The sequence below is a fragment of the Mesoplodon bidens genome (assembly GCF_964165515.1).
Source record: "Mesoplodon bidens genome assembly, chromosome: 12".
In the NCBI taxonomy this organism is placed as follows: Eukaryota; Metazoa; Chordata; class Mammalia; order Artiodactyla; family Ziphiidae; genus Mesoplodon; species Mesoplodon bidens.
The window spans coordinates 15,080,969-15,102,886 of record NC_138168.1 but is presented as its reverse complement, the minus strand read 5'-3'; the positions used below and the strand labels follow the sequence as shown (position 1 = coordinate 15,102,886).

The 21,918-nt window shown below is 35.0% G+C and overlaps 1 protein-coding gene across 1 annotated transcript in view; it reads left to right on the top strand.

Moving 5' to 3' along the window:
- Window positions 1–21,918, top strand: part of ADGRB3 (adhesion G protein-coupled receptor B3) — a gene marked incomplete at both ends in the record, with an annotated part of 792,585 nt that overhangs the window by 719,592 nt on the left and 51,075 nt on the right. The window contains 3 exons of the mRNA XM_081251355.1: window positions 15,637–15,787; window positions 18,444–18,513; window positions 20,831–20,897. Coding sequence (XP_081107481.1) covers window positions 15,637–15,787; window positions 18,444–18,513; window positions 20,831–20,897 — 288 coding nt within the window. The remainder of the gene's footprint in view (window positions 1–15,636; window positions 15,788–18,443; window positions 18,514–20,830; window positions 20,898–21,918) is intronic.

Genomic DNA, 21,918 nt, shown 5'->3' with positions numbered 1-21,918 from the left:
TGAGAACCTAGCCTGGCAGGGTTCCAAACTTTCAAAGGTCATTGTTTATTAAAAGATAAGAAGCAGCTTGAGACACATCTTCAATCTTCCTTCAGAATAAGGAGTTTGAGACAATGTGATTTCAGTATAGCCCAACCAATGTGCTGAAATTTTGATTTGTTCCTGGCAATAGTTTGAATTGTTTCCAGGGAGCTGGTTTCTGTCTTCTGAGTGCACAGCAGCAAGGGGAGTGTAATAAGAAGTCAAAGCAGGGAGAAAATGGAACCATGTGTGTACTGGATGGTCCATTGCAAATGGAAACCAGGAAAACACCCAAACAGAAAAACAGCAGAACCAGTATTTCTCAACTTTTGCAGGGGACTGGAATCCTTGGCTTCAGAGTTGGATGGGGGCCTATGCTCTAGGTCTTTGGTTTTCCAGTGGTGATGAGCTGATACATGCATGGTCACTCAGCTGGATAGAGGCTTCAAAGCTGCCTAGCAATTCCATGTCATCTGACCCTCCAATTCTCAACAAAGAGAATTCCCAGTCCTTCCGTATGTACTCAAACCTCTGATCTCCCTCCTACTTCTATAACTTTAGCAACTGTCTCAATCCTACTCCAGAAAGAATCTGCCAGCCATCACAGAGAAGAATGACCTTACGTTCCCACGACAAATATGCCACGTCATCTGCATTTCACCCCGTCATTCTTCTTCCCTACCTGTTTTAAATTAGGACCTTCTCAAAGGTTCATTCTTCTCATGTGCTTTAGATTTCATTTCTGTCAGAATTTTCCTGAACTTAATGCAGTCAGTTTTTTTCTCATTCCTGATTCACATTTTCTCTCTCTATTTGATTCTTCACTTAACATTTAAACATACTTTAGTATTTCTCATTGTGAAAATAAATATCGTACACATATCCCCTTCTAATAATTATAAAAATACTGATAACAACACCACATATTTATTTAGCACTTAGTATATACCAGACATATTCAAAGACCTTTGTTAGATTATAATTGCTTTACAATGGTGTGTTAGTTTCTGCTTTATAACAAAGTGAATCAGTTATACATACACATATGTTCCCATATCTCTTCCCTCTTGCATCTCCCTCCTTCCCACCTGCCTTATCCCACTCCTCTCGGTGGTCACAAAGCACCGAGCTGATCTCCCTGTGCTATGCGGCTGCTTCCCACTAGCTATCTATTTTACGTTTGGTAGTGTATATTATGTCCATGCCACTCTCTCACTCGTCCCAGCTTACCCTTCACCCTCCTCATATCCTCAAGTCCACTCTCTAGTAGGTCTGCATCTTTATTCCTGTCTTGCCCCTAGGTTCTTCTGACCTTTTTTTTTTTTTTAGATTCCATATATATGTGTTAGCATATGGTATTTGTTTTTCTCTTTCTGACTTACTTCACTCTGTATGACAGTCTCTAGGTACATCCACCTCACTACAAATAACTCAGTTTCGTTTCTTTTTATGGCTGAGTAATATTCCATTGTATATATGTGCCACATCTTCTTTATCCATTCACCTGTTGATGGACACTTAGGTTGCTTCCATCTCCTGGCTATTGTAAGTAGAGCTGCAATGAATATTTTTGTACATGACTCTTTCTGAATTATCAAAGACCTTTCCTTGATTAAATTGTTGATGGGAGGGGCAGGGACATCTTGCCGTGCTTACTCTGTAGCCTGCTAAAGGAGCTGGAGATGGGGCAGCAGAAGGATGGTCTCTGCACCGAAATCTCACTCTGTCACTAAGAGTTCAGGAGAGAGTGCGTGACGGCCCCATCTAAGGTTGTGAAAATGGAAAGGTCAGAGGAGTCGATATATCGTTATTAAATATACTCAAATAGGAATGGGTAATTGATTGGTTGTGGGGGAATTACAAGGCTGACATCTATATTTCATTCATTCATGAGAATGAGGGTGTTCTTTCAATAATAGCAAACAGAAAAAGAGGAGCTAGCTAAAGAGGAAGGGTGAAGAGTTTATTTTTAGGCATATTGGACTGGAAATATCTGGGGTTGGATGGCTCGGAGATAAGGAAATAGAGATTTGAAAGGTGAGCACAAACAGAACCACCCAATCTCAGGGTTGAAACTGGTTCTTTGGAGAAGTTCTTTGAGATTTCTACAAGTCATCATGCCCAGAGTCCCATAACTGGCCGAGTGAATCGCATAATTTAACTGAGGGGGTCTTTCAGCGTCAGGCATTTTCCCTCAAGTATTTGGAGGAGTCTGCCTTCCTCCTTGCACCACCAAGGACAGCATTACTCTGTTTTGGCTTGTTTTTTTCCACACCTTTCATTGTTAGCTACTTGATTCTCTTTTCATAGGGGGGTTCTATAAAGAAGTATATCAGTTCTATTGGCATTATAAATTAAAATGTGAATGCATAGCACAGGGGCTCATTTTTGTTATTCTTTCTAGGAACTGACTACTACTAGATAAGTTACTATAATGGGTTGAGAATTTGCGTGGATAGTCATTATTGCTAATCCTTTTTAGAACCCACCAAGAGTTAAGCACTTTACACCAATTATATGTAATTTTAAGGTGACTTTATGTAGTGGATATTTTCACTTCCATCTGACAAATGAAAGATTGACACTGTGAGAAGTTGAATAATGTATGCAAGGTCACACATCTGGAGTTATTGACTGTCTATGTTGGATGCACACTGGAATCATAAGTGGAGCCTTGAAAATTCTAAAATGGCCAGGCTATACCCCAAACTGATTGCATCAAAGTCTTAGGGGATCGCACTAATAGGTGCATATTTTTAGAGCTCCCTAGGTGATAATCCTGTCCAGCCAAAGTTGAGAAATACTAGCCTGCCTCTAAAACCTAGGACCTTTTCACACCATGTGGTCTCTAAATCAAAAGTTGTTTTCACTCCACATTTAAATAGTCTTGTGATACCAAGTGGACAGTTGATTAAACTTGATAAACAGTATATAAATAAATGTCTTCTTGATATAAAAGTGTCTTCTTCTTGTTATCTTCCTCTGCCTTCCAAGTCATCAAAGAAATATTTTCAAAGCCTAGAAACCCCAGCAAAAAGACTACAGAGTTTTATTTTATTTGCTCTGCTGTTACAAGTTGAAGGCAACTTTATACACGAGTTACTATTAACCCTTTTTAGTGACTGTATATGGTCCTTGCTTAGACCAGAGGATATACACTCACTGATGAATGATTTCCTGTACAAATACAGATCACAATGTAAGTCAGTTTTTGGAAGTATCTTAGAGCTTATAACAGATTTCGAAGATTCCAATTTATTAGTGAAGCTTTAAATGAACTCTTGGCCTTATTTAGCAAGTGGCTTATTTCATTCCATTTTGAATAAAATTGTTATTTCCTAAGTCTGGAGATATCAGTATATAATGAAGCATCTGCTGTGTGTGATGTACAAATGTTTGGATTCCCAAAGGACATATTTCAAAGAACTAGATTTCCCCATTATATGTGACAAACATTCCAAGGTCTGCAAATTAGGAACACGTTTTTGCAAGATACATATTTTTGACATCTGTGGAACAGATTTTTTATCTCTACTGACATCTATCTAGCATTTATTTTCTTTTTAATAATGCTGCTTTATTTTAACATGAAATTATAAAAATCTAGCAAATAAGTTATTATTGTTTGAGGTATCCATATTTACCAACCATTGATATTGTTCCTTTACTCATTAACTATTTCATATCATACATGACTATTTAGCAATGTCTTCTATTGTTCATTTTTTTTTCAAAAAAGATGAATCAGAGAGATAAAAATATAATAACATTTCCTCATCATAGTTTTGTGCCACTGCTTTTAATCGAGTATTAGAAATTTTAATGGTGAGCCAAGAGTTTTCAATAGAGAACTGAAGTCCATTACATCTCTTCTCTTGATATTTTCCTTTACATCCAAGGGGAACAATGCACAAGCTAAGTATCTGGGTCTATGAGAAATGTTTGTCAGTTTTCTGCAAATTACATTGCCGTTGATGTAGCATGTCACAGCAGCTATGGAATGAGGGAGGCTGAAGAAGTGACATTAACAGAAAGATTCTGATTGAATCCTTAATACCATAAAGTTTTCATTTAGTTTTGTGAAATGATGATGCTTAAAGTCACAACACTTACTGGTTTTAATGATTCATTCCATTTGGCATTTGCATATGTGTTGGTGGAATCTATATAACCAGAACTGTACTTTTTTTAAAACAGTTTTATTAAGGTATAATTGATATACAAAGAACTGCAGATACTTAATGTGTGCAATTTGATGAGTTTAAACATACACAAACACTCACTATACCATCACCACAATCAAGGTAGTAGATATATCCAACACTTTCCAAAGTTGCCTTGTGTACCTTTCTTGTTGTTGTTGTTGTTGTTGTTGTCTAATAGAACAATTAACATGAAACCTACTGTTTCAACAATTTTTTTTCTTTTTTTAATTAAAGATAGTTGATTGACAATATTATATTAGTTTCAGGTGTACAACATAGTGATTCAATAATTTTGTAGATTATGCTCCATTTTAAAAAATATTGACTATATTCCCAGTGCTGTATAAGTATATCTTTGTAGCTTACCTATTTTATACATAATAGTTTGTACCTCTTAACCTCCTACCCCTATCTTGCCCCTCCCCCATCTCTCTCCCCAATGGCAATCACTAGATGGTTCTCTATATCTGTGAGTCTGTTTCTGTTTTGTTTTATTCATTCATTTATTTTATTTTTTAGATTCCACATATAAGTGATAACGTACAGCATTTGTCTTTGTCTGATTTATTTCACTAAGCATAATACCCTTCAGGTTCATCCATGTTGTAGCAAATGGCAAATTTCATTCTTTTTTATGGCTGAGTAGATTTATCCGTTCATCTGCTGATTGACACTTAGGTTGCTTCCATATGTTGGCTATCGTAGATAATGCTGCTATGAACATTGAGGTGCATGTATCTTTTAGAACTAATGTTTTCATTTTCCTTGGATATATACCCAGGAGTGGAATTGCTGGATCATACGGCAACTTTATTTTTAGTCTTTTAAGAAAAGTTCATGCTGTTTTCCATAGTGGCTGTACCAATTTACCAATTCCCACCAACAGTGCACAGGGATTCCCTTTTCTCTACACCCTCATCAACATTTGTTATTTGTTGTAAAGCTATACTTTTAAATGGTGCATTTTTCTGTTTTATTTGGTGATGATTTGGACAATAAGGACAAATCACTTAATATCCTTTTTGTTTGTTTATAATAATATCTATTTATTTAAAAGCTATACACTTTTATTTCAAAAAGAATTTTTGGTGGCTTGAAAAGATATAGTATAACCACATAAATATGAGTATTAGCAAAATCGGGTCCTTCATGGCACAGGCAGGATATTGTAGTGAAAGGAGCACATGCTTCTTCATTTGCTACCTGTGCAACTTCAGACATGACTTCACTGTTTCATTTCCTCATTTATAAATATTGACCTTGTAACATTGCTGTGAAATTAGTGTTTAAGACAGAGGATGTGCTTGACAACTTAGTTTTCTCATCATCTTTTAAAATGTAGTAAAACATCTTTAAATAAGTTTGTTTTGCCAAATGAAAATAATTCATGTGTTTGATTAAGGTTTTAATTATGATCTTATTATTAACATCTATCATTTATTGTGCACTTTCTGTATGTGAAGTTATGTACTACCTTTGTGTAAAGCCCTTTTTATCCATTATCTTATTTCACCATCACCACAATTCATTTTTAGTCTGTAAGAACTACCGTTTTCTGAAAATTACAAATAGGAAATTACTAATGTAGCCTTTAAAGGACTGTCTTTGAACATCACAATGGTGGTGAGTCATAATTTCTTCCCATAGCAACATTCATATGTAAAGAGTTATGGATGCATCCCAAACTTATGCTGTGTGTGTCTTGTATTGAATAAATGTTTTATTCCATGTGAATAGCAAGGTATACACATTTATAATTCATTTATTATGGACAAATCAGTATGTGAATACAGGAAAGTATTAAAATAATTCAAATACGAATTCATTCATATTAAGGAATTATTTCAGTTTTTCTAAGATTGTTAAAATGTTGTGACAACTGCAATAATTCTTGATTTCTCCATAAATGCTGAAATTAAAGTATATGGATATTGATACTGTTTGATAGTTTATAAATATTTTCCTGGAGTGCTTCATCTCAATATTCTGTTTTTCATATTTTTAACAAAATCAGGTATCTCTGCATTGTATATATTCCATGGAGGTTTTATTATATCATGTATCTCTCATCAAAAGCATTTTCTCTTTTGCTTTTTTGAAATATTTACAAAATAGTTATCTAAGATTGCTTATTTTTAAATGTTAACACCCTTCTTTCTGATTTATTTGAATGTTGGAAATAAGGTAAATACTGTGTTTTGTTCTTAGAATTCTTGAAAATCTGCCAAATGAAAAGAGTAAATAATTATATTTCACACTTTGAAAAATTCTTCACTATAATAATGTAAAATATTTTTCAAGTTGGAATTAAAGAATCATTAATATTTGAAATAAACTAGTCAAATAGACATCTTTGATAAACCTAATAAGAAGTAAGAAATATAGATAATCAAACTTAGAAATGAACAAATAGTATTTCTTAAAACTTATGAGAACATTATAGTATATAATCAGATACTAAGACATTGGAAAATATAAATGAAAAGGATAATTTCCTGGGAAAACATAAATTTCCAAAATTAATTAATTAAAAATTAAATTAATTCAAGAAGAAGTGAATATCCTGATGAGGTCTTTAATTAGAGAGTATTCATGGTATTGTAGAATTTTAGAGCTAGGGAAGTCTTTCAAGATCATATAGTAAAGATCTCATTATGCGTGAGAATGTTGAGGTCCAAAGTTAGTGTGGCAAACTAAAAATATTCCATTCATGAGCTCTGGAAATTAACAGGTCATGGGATATTCATGTGCGAGGGCAATTCAGGGGAGATGTTGTATGGCAAGAAGAGAATATGTGAGCTGGTAGTAAAGAAGTTGATGAACAGCTTAACCTTCCAAGAATTTTGACAATTGGAAAGAGAGAAAGCAACCTGATGGGAACCAGTCCAAAAAAGAAAGGCAATAAAAAGGAGGTCGATTGGCTGGTTTGTTGGTTGAAGATAGATATTTTAACAGATTTGTAGGCTAGGAGATTATGTATGTAAGCATATAGGAGCTAACTAAATGGGGAGAGTATAGAGCTGACCAAATGTAGGGTCCAGAGTAGTTACTATGTATCAAGCTCTTTACATAGATCATGCCATTTAACCTTCACAAGAGTCCTACAAAGTAGGTGCTGTCAGCATCCTCATTTTTACATCAGATGAAGCAGTGTGTGAACCTGCCTCTTAGCTCTATTGCACCAGCTCCTGGGAGGGTGAGGGTCTGCTCTGGAAAGGAGGCAGAGGTAGATGAAGCTAAGGGTCCCACGGAATATGAGGTTAACAATGCTACTGATGGTCCGTACCTCATCAGTAATGTTGAAGGCAAGCCCATCTGATATAAGAGTAAGGGGGGAAGTTGGGGCCTGAAAAAGATGAAAAAGATTGTGAGGCTTAGGCTATTAATGAGCAAAAACACATTGTCAAAATGCAGTGTAGTTATGTAGTTAAGGAAGTGCACAAGTTCTGTGGTCAGAGACAATGACTTAACTGCTCCTCCTCATTCAGTAACCATGAAACATGGGCCAAGTTACTTAGTGTCTCCAAACCCTCATGTGCCAAATGGGGATGGTGATCATCTGACCACATGTTATTCTCTTTTATGCCATTAGGAAAACCTCTATCCTGCTTTATTCTTCTTTTGAGACTTCCTGGAGGATTCTTTGTATTTGGTTTGCTCCATGACTTAGAATTGGCCTGTCAAACTTAAAAAAAAAAAATTGATGGGAATTGCATTGAATATATTTATCAATTTGGAGAAGATTGACATTTACATGACACTGAGCTTCTCAATTCATGTACATAATATATTTCCCATCTATTCTTGTCTTATTTTGTGTACTTTAATTAAATGTTAGAATTTTCTACATGAAGCTGCGGTACATTTTTGTTAAATGTATTTGAGGTGTTTTATAATTTTGGTTGTTATTGTGAATAGGACCTTTTCTTTCATCTGATAATCTTTCCCTAGTGACTTTGTTTTATAGGTGCAATGTCTTTTCTCAGTTTCTGAAGGACTTAATCTGTTTTAGAAGTTTTAATTTTTCTGTTACCTCTATCATCTCTCCTCCTGCCTCACATTTTTTTTTCTTTGCTTGGCATTTTTTCATTCTTCCATGTTGGAAGATTTTTTTAATTATCTAATTATCTTTGGCTGTGTAATCATATATAAAACAAGGCCCTAAAAAGTGACTTGAAGCTCTCTACTAGGGTAGATGGACTTATTGAAAAGTAATCTATATGTTAATCAAGGATGAGCCAGTGTATGAAGATTTTTCCCCGTTGGGGGAGAATTTTAGCCTCTGACCTGCTGGCATTTGGGGAGTAGAAGTGAGGGGGAAAGAGAGGGAAGGCCCTGTGGTTTAATACATACATTTGTATCTGCCTTGTACACTTACCCACTGAGACTGGTGTCTGAGTTCAGAACCCAACCCACTGAATTTTCCAAAGACTAAGCCTCCCTGTGACAGGGCTAGGTTACATTGAGCTGGGAAGAAATAGTTTCAGCTACTCTGTATGCAGAGTTTTCAACCAACCTGGCTCTTTTTCAGTTCCATGCAAACCTGGGTCTTCCTTCCATTTCTGGTCCCTACTTTTTTTTTTTTTTTTTCCGCTTTATAAGAAATTTAATCAGTTATACATATACGTATGTTACCATATCCCCTCCCTTTTGCGTCTCCCTCCCACCCTCCCTATCCCACCCCTCCAGGCGGTCACAAAGCACCGAGCTGATCTCCCTGTGCTATGCGGCTGCTTCCCACTAGCTATCTACCTTACGTTTGGTAGTGTATATATGTCCATGCCGCTCTTTCACTTTGTCACAGCTTACCCTTCCCCCTCCCCATATCCTTAAGTCCATTCTCTAGTAAGGCCCCTACTTTTTCCACGTGTTAAACCCTCTGAAGGTCTGCAGAGTGAATAGGCTCCATTACAGTCAGTATTTCTTCCACCACCCCCTCACCCTACAAGAACTTAGGCTGTAACTTTCTCTGACACTCTAAGTCAGTTACACCTCCTTCCCTCAGCATCTTCTGAATTTGTCAATGCCTTGAGTTCATTCACTCTTGTCTATTGCCTATTCTCTTTTTTTCCTGTTGCTCAAAAATTTGGCCATTTTAACGTGGTTTGGGATGGAGAAGAGAGACAAATCTGTCATGATTAATTAGAAATTTTGTACTACATCTTCCAATGGATATTGCTGGTATATAAGGAAATCAGTTTTGTATATTGATATCAGTGTACAGGAAATATAATATTTGTATGTTGATCTTATTTCCAGCCACCTTGTTGGTTCTTCTTATTATTTCCAATTGTTTAAAAAATTGGTCCTTTTGGGTTTTCTAGTAAGGAGATATATTTCTGCTATGATGAAAATATTGTCTCTTTCTTTCCTATTACTTTTTCTTGTAATGTTTTGGTGAGGACCTCCTATACAATTTAGAATAGTATAAGTGATGGTGGGCATGCTTTAATTCATGATGAGAATGCTTCTAATATTTCACTATTAGATATAATTTTCAATCATAAGTTTTGGAGAGATAACCTTTATTAGGTAAGAATATTCTCCTCTATTTGTAATATGTAATGAAGATATCATAAATGATCATTGGATTTTGAATTTTACCAAATTCTTTCACATTTATTGATATGACCACATGGTTTCTTTAATCTGTTAATAAAATAAATTATATTGAGGTCACTTTAAATGTTGAAATCATCCTGCATTAGTGGGCACACTTATTTGACAGTGATTTATTATCATTTTTTCTGGATTTCTGGATTTGATCTTTAATTTAATACTTTCACATTTATGTAGATAAGTGAAAGTGACTCATAGTTTTCTTGTTCATTTTGATGCCAATGTTATTCTAGCCTTGTAAAATGAATCAGATACTTCTAATCTTTTTCTTTGGCCTGAAAATATTTTATAAAATGGGACTTATAGTACATTAAGTTTGTTAGAATTTCTGGTAAATTTTTCTGAAACCTGTCATTTTTGAAAATTTCTTTTATTACTTTTTACTACCCTTTCATTTTAGCTAAGATTAAATTTTATCTCTCAGGCCAATTTTGATCATTTATGTTTTTCTTGAAGAATGTCCATCTTATGTAGATTTTCAATTTTATATATATATTACCTGCTATCCTTTTATGATACTTTTAATAACATTTTTTATTCCTAATGTTATTTATTTTTCTTTCTCCTCCACCCTTTAAAAAATCACAATAGCCAAAGGTGTAGCTGCTTTATTAGCCTCTTGAATCAGCTTGGGTTTTGTAGATCAATTTGACTGTTTTTAAATTTTTTCATTTGTAATTTCTGCTTTCGTCAAAACTCCTTCTGATTTCTTTAAGTGGCCCATTTATTTTCATTTTCTCTTGTTTCCTATCTAAAACTTTAACTATCCTGAGTACTGTCATAGCAAAATTGCACAAGTTTTGATACTGTTTTTCAGTTCTAAATAGTTTATAATTTGGATTTTAATTTCTCTTTAATTGATTAATTATTTGAAAGTTTTCCCCCCAAGAGGTACAGAATTTTAATTTTGATTTCTAAATTCATTACATTGTAGTTTGTGAAAATGTCCTGTATGTTATCAAACTACTTAAGTTTATTTTATTCTACTTTCTGTCCTAGGACTAGTTAACTGCTATAAATATTCTATTTGTATTTTAAAGAACAGCACATGTTGTTTCTTATGTATAATATTGCAAAGAAAGAAGATTAATCACTTTTATTGATTGTTATATTATTCCATATTACTATTTTTCTCCACTTTTCTTTGACTTTCTGAGAGCTATAAGTTTTCTTTCATTGTAAACTTAGTTTGACAGTTTGTCCTTGTAGATTTCTCAGGTTTTGTTTCATATACTTTGGAAACTTGTGATGAGTTTCATAAAAATGTGTTACTTTGGAAACTTCTTTATGGCCTGTTCCTTTTATCAGTATGAAAAGTCCTTCATCTCTTTTAATGCTCTTTTCAATATTAACATTGTGACATCTGATTTTTTCTTATTAGCATTTGCTTAATATAGCTCTTTCATCTCTTTATTCTCAGTCTTCCTATGTCATTGTGTTTGAGGTCTCTTATAAACTCATTACTGGATTTATCTTTTTTTTATGCAGGATAAAACTTCTTAACTTTTAACTAGTGAATCTAAAGCATTCCCATTTATTGTGATTCCTGTAGTTTGGAATTATTCTTACCCTCATTTAATTTTTCTGTGTATTATATTTTCTAGTTGTCCTTTTGCCTACCTTTAATTGGACTGATAGATTTTTCTTAGTTCAATTTTTCTACTATTTTACAAATATATTATTTGTTTCCACCTTTTTTGGTTACCTTAACATTGTTAACATAAATGTTCAAACATGTTTTTCTAACATCTAGTGTTAATCAGTATCTGAAATATTCCTGCAGACAAAAAAAGAGGCTTCAACATACTTTTAAATAACCTTGCTCCCTTGCAACTTTTATATCTCACCTTTTAGCCCTCATTGATAGTATTTTGAATTATATATCCAAGTGGCTATATAATGAATATATATTTTTAATTTTTAATAAACATTTATTAAGACTTAACATATTTTAATCTTGATATTCATGAGACTTCTTTTGTCTCATTCCCTTCTTCTGGACTTTTTATTATTATTGGTTTTTATTGTCTAGCAATTCTTTCAGAGAGAATCTTAAGGTAATAAACTTCAAAGTTCCTTTCCATTCTAAAAATGTCTTTATTTCTGCCTCTACTTGAATAATAGTTTTTCTGGGTGTAGAATTCTGCAAAGTTATATTCCCTTAGAATGTTGAAGATAACCTATTGTCTTCTTATATCCTGGGTTTCTCACAAGGAATTTGATGTCAATGTGATTCTTATTCCTTTGGAAGTAATCGTTCTTTTGACTCTGACAGCTTTTAAGATTTTCTCTTTATTCTTGATGTTCACAGATTTCATCACAATAGATCTTGGTGTGTGTGTGTGTGTGTGTGTGTGTGTCTGTCTGTCTGTCTGTCTGTCTTTCAGCTAGAAGATCTTTAATGTTCTGAGAAATTTCCCCATAATATTTCTTTAAAGCTTCCTCCTCCCCAAATTTTCTCTCTTTTTTTCTTCCAAAAATACTTTTAAACAGATGTAGGAACCTCTGTATCATCCATATATCTTAAATCTCCTACTTTCCATATCTTAATCTCTGCTCCTAATGGGTAGCTTTGGGCTTGGTATTCTTCATTCCTCCCTCGTCGGCTTTCTGTTTTTCAGGCATTGCTCGCAGTACCTAGTCTACCACAGTTTACATATCTGTTCTTTCCAGTTATTTTATGCAAACTTTTCTGTTGTCCCTATGGATTTGTGATGAAAAGTGTACGTGAAGGTTATAGGTATAAACTGTCCTCAGTTTGCCAAGTTAAATACCTTTCCAAGTTTTGTAATATTTGTCAACAACACTCGTCATACACAAGCAGGACCAAATTGGAGTATGACAGGGAAGGAGGAGCCAAAGAAGTGGATGATGAGCTTGAAGAGCTACTGAGTGGCAAGCTGTGAAGACCCAGCTCTGATGGAGTTGAGAGCAGACACACACGGGCTGAGTAAAGACAGAGTGTGAGAGGGTGGTGGTCACCACAGGGGGTCTAGTGGCAGGAAGAATTGACCAAGTGACAAGACGTGAACGTTGACAGAAAAGGAAAATCAGAGTTTGAGTTTATAAGTGGAAAAGTCCCCAATACTGTGGGAATCCAAGGATGGGTGATCTCTATGGGTCCCAGATGTGGGACTTAGGTTCTGTGGAAGAAGAAATCAGAGAATCCTGAGCCCCAGACTTAGAGTGGCCACCTTCTGGAAACTGATGGGACAAATGTGAAAATAACAGACTTTATTTGAAAATCGCTATTTATAAAAGTTGTACTTTAAAAGACAGCTTAGCAAATATAACACATCAGTAGAAAAATCAGTGTGTGTTTCATGAAGTGCATATCTGAGTATACTGATCCTTCACATGATAATGAAGCAAAATGTAGCTCCCTCTCAGCATCATAGGCTTTTGCTGTACCCTTCGTACAAGATTAGTTTCATAACTTTAGACCTCTTTAGTCCACAGATACACCTTTCTTACATTGAGACAGCTTAATTCCATACTTGGAGCATTTTCTAGGTGTATATGAATTTCATCTGATCATAGTAGAATGCCACCACCTCTAAAAATGGGTCTTCTCTCATTACTGTATATTTCCCCACACATGTTGTGCCCATATTATTGTCCCGAGAGACATGAATTCTCGAAATATAAATGTCAGTAACCCCAAATTATTTGTATTATGTGTATTTCAATTTATATTAGAATTAAAGGGAGTCTCAGAAATCCCAAAGTAACAAGCATAATATAGCGAGAGCAAATTAAGTCACTGTAGTGAGACCTTGAGTATTTTACTACTTCTTATAAAATTTCAGTGCCTCTAGCACTTATCATTTAAACATTTCAACATTTCAACATTTTACATTGTTTCATATAACCCTGTACTGATAGTTTATAAATCAATAAACACATACAACTGAGAGGAGATGACCAGTTGGAAGGAACTGACAGGTGAATTAGAAAGTGTAACTAGTCCAGGAATTGAATGGAAGGGTTATCTTTGAAATTCAAGTCGGGATCAGGGACCACAGATCAAGAAGGAGCAAAGTAATCAGCCTGCAGATGTTTAAACTTCAACGTGGAAAAAAGTCTGTGTCTCAAGTACAGGAGGAATCACATTTGGTTAAAGCTCCTACATTATGGTTGAAACAGGAGTAAAGAGATGAGGAAGAAGGTGCTGGAAATCCATGACTTTCTCAGACTGAAAGTTATCAATTTCTTTATGGATTGCTTTTTTTTTTACTTTTTATTTTATATTAGAGTTAATTAACAATGTTGTGATTGTTTCAGGTGTACAGCAAAGTGATTCAGTTATACATATACATGTATCTATTCTTTTTAAAATTATTTTCCCATTTGGGTTTTTACATAATATTGGCCAGAGTTCCCTGTGCTATACATTAGGTCCTTGTTGGTTATCCATTTTTAATATAGCAGTGTGTACATGTCAGTCTCAAACACCCATCAGTTTTGTAAGAATAAACTTAAGTACCAAGTAGATTTAAGTACCACATGAAATAAGGAATCCCGTGCTGAAAAATGGTAACAACATTTTTAGTACTACTTTAAAAAATGATGATTATACTCATAATCGGTTAAGCAGTTGCCATCTGCCTAGCACAGTCATATTCAGCATCTGTACATTCTCCCTCCTCATTAAAACAACCTGGTGAGATAAACATGGTAACTTTTTTTATATGATTAAAAGAACTGAAAAGCTAAATTAACATCTGTTGAATTTCCAAAGAATAAACAAATAATTTGAATGATTTGGGTTAAATTTTTTAAAAGATATTCTGCTATAGTGGATCTGAATGGAGATGGGAGGATGGGGATTGTAGTTTTATTTCTTTGTTATGAGTATTTAGTGATACTTTTTGTAGCTCTCTATGTTTTGCTTTTTTTCAATTTTTGGAAACAGCAAGACTGAAACTGACAAAGGAAGAAATTACTTTGGTTACTGGGACTGGTTTATAAAGGCTGGCATTTTAACAAGATTTACATAAAGAAATTATACCAGTAGTGAAGTAAGTAGCAGCCTTTACCAAAATGAAGCTGCTCATCTTTGCAGACGCGTCACAAGTAACTAATGGTGGCACATTTAAGTGATTAAGTTGCACAAAGAAAAAGATCTCTGAAATCATGGCTGTGTACTGCCAGTGACTTGGTTAGCTCTTCAAAATGATTTGATTAGGACACACATTATAGTGTAATAACACAGAGCAATGTATTAAGTACTTTGAAATACGTATGCTATTTTTTTCTAGGCTATTAGCCAGACCTCATTTTGTACTTTGCCCTTACATCTTGAATATCACACTTGTATAAAAAAGCATAATATTTTTTTTCTTTTGAAAGGCTGCAGCGATATAATCTTAACATCAACAGATAATACAACAAAGCATTATTGGTTAAAAAGGAAGGATAAAGAATGTACCAAAAAGAAGTATGCAAGATGTCTGTAACTTAAATTAACCCAAAGAAAGGATCATTCCCATAATTATGTTTGAAGAAAAAGATGCAAGTAAAGTAGTAATTTAAATCTCCCTAGAGTTTAAATTTACATTCAGGCTTCACCTCATAAAAAATTGAACACACAAGTGGAATTAGGACATTTTTTTCTATCATAGATAATGTACAGCATAAAGACTCCAGGGTTTCTAATTTCTGTAAATAATTACTCTGTCACAAAGCAGAGGTAGATATTTGAAGTAAAAGCAATGAGTTGGAGATTAACAACCTTCTGAAGGACACGTGATGCCCGCATATTAAGTGTGAGTCTTTTCTGTTTCCACAGAGCATCTGTACAACCACCACTGCATTTTTGCACTTTTTCTTCCTGGCTTCATTCTGTTGGGTTTTGACTGAGGCGTGGCAATCATATATGGCTGTAACTGGAAAAATTAGGACGCGGCTTATAAGGAAACGATTTTTGTGCCTTGGATGGGGTAAGCATATTAGTATTCCCTTTTGTGCTCTTGTTAAAATGACCTTGAACACTTCTGTAATGAATGAAGCTGGAGAGTGTGATTATCCCCAGGCTACTTTGTCTAATTTGATATGTGGAAGTGGAAATATAGGAGGCTGGTCATATTTGAACATTCTTTGGGCGTTTGGAACTTTAAAAAGGAGTGAATATTAGATGACCACATAGCTGGTCAGTTGATAATCAATAGTGCCCACGTGGTAGGAAATGAGACCTGAGGTATCTACAAACAGGGAATCAAAGTGTTCTCTACTAATAGGTTCTGGAAACACAAAATGTCTTAAGATGTTCAGGGCTCAAAGCATGATGTTCTAGTCATGTACACTAACCGTGTACTGTACTCCCCACAAGAAAACTCTGAGGACTCCATTTCAGTAGAGCTATTCGCGTCACAGGAGAAAGCTGTTCAGACCGTGAGTGAAACCTCATGGCTGGTCCGTGGGGTCCTCAAAGGAAACACAGAATTGATTATGGGCTGAGGATGAATTAATTCTTCATTAGGAAAAGTTTCTGTCACGTTGACTTATGAAATGGACATCTGGAAGACCTATACATTTCAAAGGACCAATTCTAATGTTTAATTGGAATTAATAAATTGGTTTAATTATAATTAATTAATTAATTAGTTTAATTCACTTAAGAAACTAGTTTTAGAGGAAAAAAACAGGATTTTGTCTTATTTGCTTTTGAGTTGCAAAAGACCTGCACTAAAAAACTGGGGGATTTGGGACCAAATATATAACAAATGCCTAATGTACCAGAGAATAGGATGCTAGAGGGACCCTGAAAAATTACAAATAAGTGGACTTATTACCATACCAGAATAATTCATGCTGGAAAAAATAGGACCAAGAACACGAAGATTATCCATCCGTTTCAGCTAGGGGATGTCATGTCTGCACAGGGAAATGGGAAAACCACTAAGAAGAGATTGGAGAATGTAATGTACTTACAGTTTCTTAAAATTTTTGCCTGGATTTCATGTTAAAGTCCTTCTAAAGTTGAATCAGGAAATGATTAGGTCCAAGAACTATAGTATGCAGGGAAATGAAGACTTTCCTTGAAGTATAAAAAGTAGCAATTTTCAGGAACCTTAACTACCTTATTTAATACCATTACCAAAGATGATATTGAGGAGAAGGGTGCACAGCTGGTCTCCAGGATGACTGCTAATATTAAACTCCTCTGGGTAGCAAAAAAGCTAAACCAATGGTTCTAGACTGTCAGGAGGTCTGGGAGTGGGCAGAATAGTGGCATATGAGTTTCATGACAGCAAAGTGCAACATAATAATTTAGAAAATTTTTTAATCTAAATTGTATGGAATGAAGACTATTAGCTCTTCAGCTAGGACCCAGAAGAGAATTTTTTTCTAACAAACTCGGTCTGGTCAATCAAAAAGGTCAACTATATGAAAAAGGAGGAGAAGAAGGAGGACAAGAAAGGGGGAGGATGAGACATTGTACATATAATTACATACATACATATAGTTACAAATATATATATGTACATATATATGTGTATATACACATATATGTATATATACAGAGAGATATATACATATACACATACATATAATATCATATATATGCAGAGAGAGAGAGAGACCAGCATTTGTTTAAAAGAACATGGTGTGTCCCTCAGAGGTGCTCTTTACAGTTCCCACCATTTAAACCTCATGAAAGAATGTGATGCCATTTGAAGATTCCCAGAAGAGAATAAGGAAAAATAATAGGAAGAAAGAAGATGGATGGAGGGGACACAAGAAGATGATTAGATGATGGATTTTTCAACCTGAAAACACAAACATGGTCTTCCTGAAAAAAAGGCATGACTGGATAAACCATTAGCTTAGACTGAACCCCATTCGCCGAACACAGGGAGTTTCCATTGAACTTGAGCAAGGTAAGCATGATTCATAGAAACATAAACTAAAAGGTGTCAGGTCGGAATTGGTGAAGGAATGCAGGCACTTGAATGCCAAGAGGGACAAAGTGTTGCCCGGAGTGATACCTACCTAGAGGTTCATGAAGAAAAACTGGCATAAATTCCCTGAACTTTGTTTAGGATTGTTAAAGGATGAGCAGGAAGCCTAAAACTCAACTCCTCGAGCCCTTAACCCTGTTCCTACATTCTTGTTATTATAAGTAAATCATAAAGAATTAAGTGATTTATTTTTTCTATCTTATTATGAGTACAACTTGTTGTGGATCAATATAAGGCCAACTGAATGTCCCATTTCTGTGATATTCAATCACACCAGAACATCCTTTTTTTTGCCTTTCTGATTTTATAAATATAAATTTCCTTTATAAGAGTGTAAACCCTTAGGGAAAAAAAAAAGATATACTAAATCTCTGTTATGAGTTTCCTTTAAACCCATGTCAAATGCGGTGGTAACCTAGCAACATCAGAGAGATGCGCTGACTTAAAAACCCAGCTGGCGTACTCATGTTTTTGTACTTGGAAGAAATTTTGTAATGGAAGCATACTTTATGAAGTGATTCATCTGCGGGTAGTTCCTCTGATTTCAGCACTCCAAGTTTGTTCTGGCTTTGCTTGAGCCAGTGTGCACAGTGGTTGTAGCTGAATGTAAAGTGTGACAATGCTTTTCTTGCAGGTTTACCAGCATTAGTGGTGGCCACATCAGTAGGCTTCACCAGGACAAAAGGATATGGCACTGATGACTAGTAAGTCTGTCCATGGTGATAAATCTTGTTTATAATTAAGTAAGTCATCAAATATGCTTCATTAGTCTTGGCTGGCACTGCTGATGGCTTGCACTTTATCACTGAGTCATTAACAATGGTATGTCATATTACTTAGGAATGATGTAAGTGGCTTAAATGCACAAAAGGTAGACATTAAATGCTGCAGAACTATTCAGAATTCTTGTTTCAGTCTCCCATTTATTTGTAAGACCAGCGTCCTTAATTTCTAAACTATTTCAGTATTTACTTTGCATGTTCAATCTCAGTACCTTTTTTAAAGAACTGGATAAATCTTGACATGTTTACATTTTAGAATATGATTCCAATGTGAGCTTCTGATTTCACAGATGATGGTATATACTTGTAGTCACCAAATTATGTCACGTTAGTTCAAGTTTTGTTGCTATGTTAGGGTAATGCATATTGAAACCTGTAGGTCAGGGAATCAATAGACTCCAAACTAGAAAATTCCTGGGCTATGGAAGAAATTAGAAGGGAGAAAAAGGGATGTGGCATCAGCCTACCCTAATCAGAGCTGGAATACTTGTAACATTCTATGAGAGAATTTATAAGTCAAGACTACATTTAATATTCCAAATGTGAAACAATGCACTTTTATATTTTACTTCATCTGCTCTTTCAAGTTGAGGAGAGAGTAGAGAAATGAGGAAAGAGATGTGCATCTTATTAGAGGCATACATACGTCTTAAAGAGAGATGTCCTGTTTAACTGTGCTCAGGTTTGAGATAGGGATCATTACTAATGAGGCCCTCCTGTGGGTACATCCAATTGGAGAGTGTGCCAAAAGACACCACTTCACCTGCCACCCGAAAGAAACATCCAAAGAATTGCAAGAACTCATGTCATCAGAGCACTTGCTTTTCTTATGCAATCTACAGTACGGAAAACCTCCCTGGTAATATATGCTGTAAAGCAGTCCTAGTACAGCACCATTACCTTTAAGCTATTGCTTTTCAGAGTAGCATGACTCTTTTTGAAAGGCACCATGTTGGGGACATGGAAAGAGTAGGATTATAGATGGCACAGTTCCAACTTTCAAGGAGTGTATGATTAACAATGAATGCAATATGATGAGGAATGTATCAGTTTGAAGACGAATTTACACAAAAATGCAGTAGAAATTGAGTGGCAGTCTCAGAGACACCAAACTGAAGCGTTCTATCAGACTAAGGGCTTTTTCTCCAGGTATTTTATTTTTAAAATAGATATTAAATCGTCGACCTCAAAGTGGGAAAGTAGACTTTTATCTATCCGCTGTTATGGCCAAGGAGCAATAACTAGATGCAGACTTCGAATCCACACACACACACGCACATGCATGCACACACGCATACACTGATTTACATAGTAACATTCACTTTATTAAGTGTATATAATTCTGTGAGTTTTAACAAATGTGTAAGTCATGTAACCACCACCACAACCAATATAGAAAAGTTATTAGAAGAGAGAGAGAGAACAGTTATTGTTAGTTGTTGATTGTTGGTCATTTTGGAGGCAGTCTGCTGATTCTGGGGACTGAGAAATAAATGGAAAGGGTCAGAGGTCAAAGACAAGTGCGTGAAATGGTGGGCATGACTCTGCCTCAAGAAGACCTCTTGACGGCCCTCTGCTATGTGAGAATGAGTGTTTATACCTAAGTGGTTACCATGTCTCTATCAATGCAAACCTGCATCTCTTGGTGAATCTAGTAATTGAAACAAACACAGCTGTATTTATTTTTATTCAAAAGCTTATCTTCAGTGATTTTTTAGTAGTCTAGGAAAAAGTAAAATTAAGAGGAAAAAAAACATGCAAAATGTAGATTATCCGTTCTTTGCAATGATGGCTTCTAAACCAATGTCTCCCACTACCTCAATGGCCTCAAAGAAGAACAGGTAAATGGCACATATGAGACTCTAAAAACACGCTGTTCTTGCTTCAAAGTATATTTGAAAAATTCCATAATGGATGTAAAGCAGCATTTTACAAAACTTAATGATCACCTTTGTACTGAAAGTCAGTATAAAAATCTCACTGCAAGAGTAATTTGTCTAAAATGTTTTAACTGCCCAAGAGTAAGACCTTATAATCAAAGCGTCTTTTCTGTGAGAGGTATGCAGTATTTCTTACTCACAAAATGCACTAATTTTAGCTTTTTTCCACATCTTCTGTGCTATTATTTTAAACTACAAACCTTTGAAATATGCTAAAATTCCAAGTTATTTGTATCACACTTTAGTGGTTTAACCCTTATCACTAATTTTTGTTAGTTTTTATCTGATGTTATTTTCAGCTGCTGGCTCTCCCTTGAAGGAGGACTGCTCTACGCTTTTGTGGGACCCGCAGCTGCTGTTGTCCTGGTAAACACCGAAATCAACTTAGTTTGTTTTCTTAGCAAAGGAAGGCTACCTCGTTTCCATTAGAGAGACACTTCTGTATTGTGTAGAAAGTTTAAAGTTCAATGAATCTTTGCTTAAATTTGAATGTTGACTGCTATTCAGTCCTTTATTATGCTAAAATATGCTTATTTTGAAGGCTGAAGAATATTAAACGTGGGAGTGTGGGATTTCTCTTACAGGAATTTCACATTTGTGACGAAGTTTAAGTTTCGGTAAATTCTTCCTCATTAATGTATAGAATTTCATCATTATTATTTCAGCTTCACACTACTCTGTATGAGCTACATTGTTATTGAGATCTCTTAATAATAACTGTGGCTGATACCAAATAGCAACAAGAAAATATATGTTTGTGGGTCAAAGTTTCTTAGTCTCCGTGCTGCAGACATTTTGAGCTGGACATTTCTTTGTTGTGAGGCTGTCCTGTGTATTTATCAGCACACCTGGCATCTACCTACTAAATACCAATAATACCCTTCAGTTGTTAACAATCAGAAAATGTCTCCAGACATTTCTCAATGTTGTCTGGGGGCAAAAATCTCCCCCCTGCCCCGGCCCCAGTTGAGAACCCCTGCCATATGTTATGCATAAGGTTTACAAATTTTTCTTTTCTGAATCAGAAAATAATTCCTTTACATGTTTGTTTATAGGAACATGAAAATTTCCCACTAATCTGCCTTTCTTTCTCTCTCTCTGAATTTATTGATTACAAATCTTTCTTGCCTAATAAATCTTTGAAAAATGTTAGAAGAGAAACAATCTGAATTAAATACGAAGATCCATTTTGCTGTACAATTAGATTTCTAATTGAAAATTTACCCTTTGGTTTCTTGAACGATTCATTCAATAAATTGGAAGCTAGTGATATCTATCTTAATACCTCTGCATGACTTTTCTTCCTTTAAAGCTTGTTCTTCTGCCTCTAAATTATAACAGAGAGCAGGAACTGTTTGTGATTCACAAGAAAAAGAAAATCTAGGCA